General features: G+C 31.1%; 1 protein-coding gene across 1 annotated transcript in view; it reads left to right on the top strand.

Annotated features, from left to right (window-relative positions):
- LOC106474356 (obscurin-like) overlaps window positions 1–1713 on the top strand; it is a 40235-nt gene extending 38522 nt beyond the window's left edge. The window contains exon 10 of the mRNA XM_013935048.2: window positions 1656–1713. Coding sequence (XP_013790502.2) covers window positions 1656–1695 — 40 coding nt within the window. The 3' untranslated portion in view covers window positions 1696–1713. The remainder of the gene's footprint in view (window positions 1–1655) is intronic.
- Window positions 1714–2562: the final 849 nt, after the last annotated feature.

The raw sequence follows: 2562 nt of genomic DNA, 5'->3' as shown, positions 1-2562 counted from the left end.
AAGGCACATATGTTATAACGGATAAAAGTGCCAAGTATACATTCCAGAAGTGAAGTATAAATATCACCGTTTTATAAAATAAGCAGTGGTTGTATCCATTGATTGTGTAGTTCCTTCATCTATATCTTGTTGGTGAGCAAAATAATAATGGAGCAATTATTCATCACATATACTGAAACAGTTGCACCTGGATACAGGCATATGACGTGGCTGTTGTGAATAGAGGACCTGGAAATGCATTGAATCTCCTTCACAAACTGTGTTTAAAAACCCAGGTAACTAATCAGCATCATACAGAGAAATACAGTCTTTCAAGGCTCATCACAAAACATATGCTTGGATTGTAGAAACAATAAATAGTCACATAAAACAGTAGATGTTACTGGACATGGTTTTATCTATCTGCAGATTCCTTTTATATGGAGTTATCTGAGAATTGCCAATACTCTTTGCAACTGCTATTAACTTTCGATCATACAACACACAGAAGCTAATTCTGCTGTCACAAAACATATGCTTGGACTGGAGAAACAATAAATAGTCACATAAAACAGTGGATGTTACTGGACATGGTTTTATCTATCTGCAGATTCCTTTTATATGGAGTTATGTGAGAATTGCCAATACTCTTTGCAACTGCTATTAACTTTCGACATACAACACACAGAAGCTAATTCTGCTGTCACAAAACATATGCTTGGACTGGAGAAACAATCCAACACACTCCATCAGATTGTAAAGTATTTAGCATGTATTGTGTCAAAATGGAAAGAAAATTGAAGTAGATGATCTTGGTTTAGACTTTTCACAGTTGTCTGAAAAATTACTTTGATCACTGACACCCTATGTATATCAGCTGAAACTGGTGGTACTATATACACGAAAACATCTATTTGAGAATGGACTGTATGGATGGTCTTCTCTATGCAGGAAGGTGCTGTATACACATAGTCTCAGTAATGTGTTTTCTAGGACTGAAATGGCACAAGAAACTCGGGCTCACACGACAAATTTCCATACCTGAAGTGGTTCAAAGTGCCGTGTAAATCATTAGTGAATTGTTAACATTTTGTGTACATGGGATTTGAAACATGAAATTTTTATGGTGGAGTTATGTTCAAGATTAAAAGTCATTTTTACAGTTTTTTATCATTTGTGGGATAAGGTGTATGGTAATGTAAATGAAAATGTTCAGAGTAGGAAAAATTCATACCTTATAGACACTTTTCTGTAAAATGTTTCAAAATAATGGCCTTTTAATTCACTACTTTAAGCCTAGAACTTGTTCTATTTTATTATTTCTTGCTATAATTATATCTGTGTATAAAATGTAGTGATACTTATCCTAATGATTACGTTTGTATATACCCAAATGTGTTAAAATGAAACACATTTGCTACTTTTGATGTAGTGTTCCTTATTTTCATTAGAATATACTTCTGACTGATAATTTGAAATAAGAATGTTAAAATGTTTTGTTTTTCAGTAGCATCAGCTATTGTTTTATACATATTAAATAATTCTTGGGATAAATAGTAAAGCAATGTTCATGAAAAAATATCCACTAATTTAACTTCCAACTATGTCTAACTATTAATTCATGTTTTATAAAAAGAATGGATATTAATACCACTTATTACTTGTACTTTCAACAGGTCAGTGTCTCTGGAGATGGACACTTATGATGAATTTTAATTATCATTCTTAAGTCAGGTAAAATGCAGTTTTAATTGTGTCATACATAAAAGTAACATAAAAGCATGTCTTGTTATAAATAATAGTGTGAGTAATATAACTAAAGGTAGTATTTTGATATTTCTGAAATACTTTGTACAGAAAATTACATTATAAAATCCAGTTCTTGAATTATTTATAACACTATTAAACATTAAAACAATTATTGACTGGTTATTAGAGCAACAAATGATCTGTCTGTTGCTTGAAATCACCAGTCAATAATTGTTTTAATGTTTTCAGTTTTACTAAAATCTGATTAATTAGTGCAGTTACATACTATAGTTAGCCTACATCCCCAGGCCTGCTTGTAAGTTTAACATTTCATTAAAGATTTTTATTCTAATTTTAAGAATCAGTGATAAATAAATAAATTTTAGTAATTGTTTAATTTTCAAAATATAACATTTTATTCTTTCCATCATTAGCTGTTCTCACATTTATTAGATTTAGGTAATACATTCATATTGATTCAGTATATTTTAGTAAGAGTACCAACTACTGCCTTATTCATGATGTTAGGAAAACACATAGGTTCAAGAAATCAGTTTAACACAAATATAGAAGACCCTATAACCCAAGTGCTTTCAATAGGTGGACCTTTCTTCTTGGGTCATAAGGTTTTGTGTTGAACTACTGCCTTGTGTCAATTAATTGAATATATAGTTAATTTTTAGCATATGTGGAAATCCAAGAAAAAACTTGAGCTTTGAACAAATGGAGAATCATACCCTAGTATGCAGAAAGACAGCTGTAGTAAATTGTTGTAGGTGTAGTGAAAGAGGTAATTCTTTGTGTGGAGAATCATACCCTAGTATGCAGAAAGAC

Source organism: Limulus polyphemus, unplaced genomic scaffold, assembly GCF_000517525.1.
Source record: "Limulus polyphemus unplaced genomic scaffold, Limulus_polyphemus-2.1.2 Scaffold7112, whole genome shotgun sequence".
In the NCBI taxonomy this organism is placed as follows: Eukaryota; Metazoa; Arthropoda; class Merostomata; order Xiphosura; family Limulidae; genus Limulus; species Limulus polyphemus.
The sequence above is the reverse complement of the archived record's forward strand: the minus strand, read 5'-3'. Positions and strand labels throughout refer to the sequence as shown.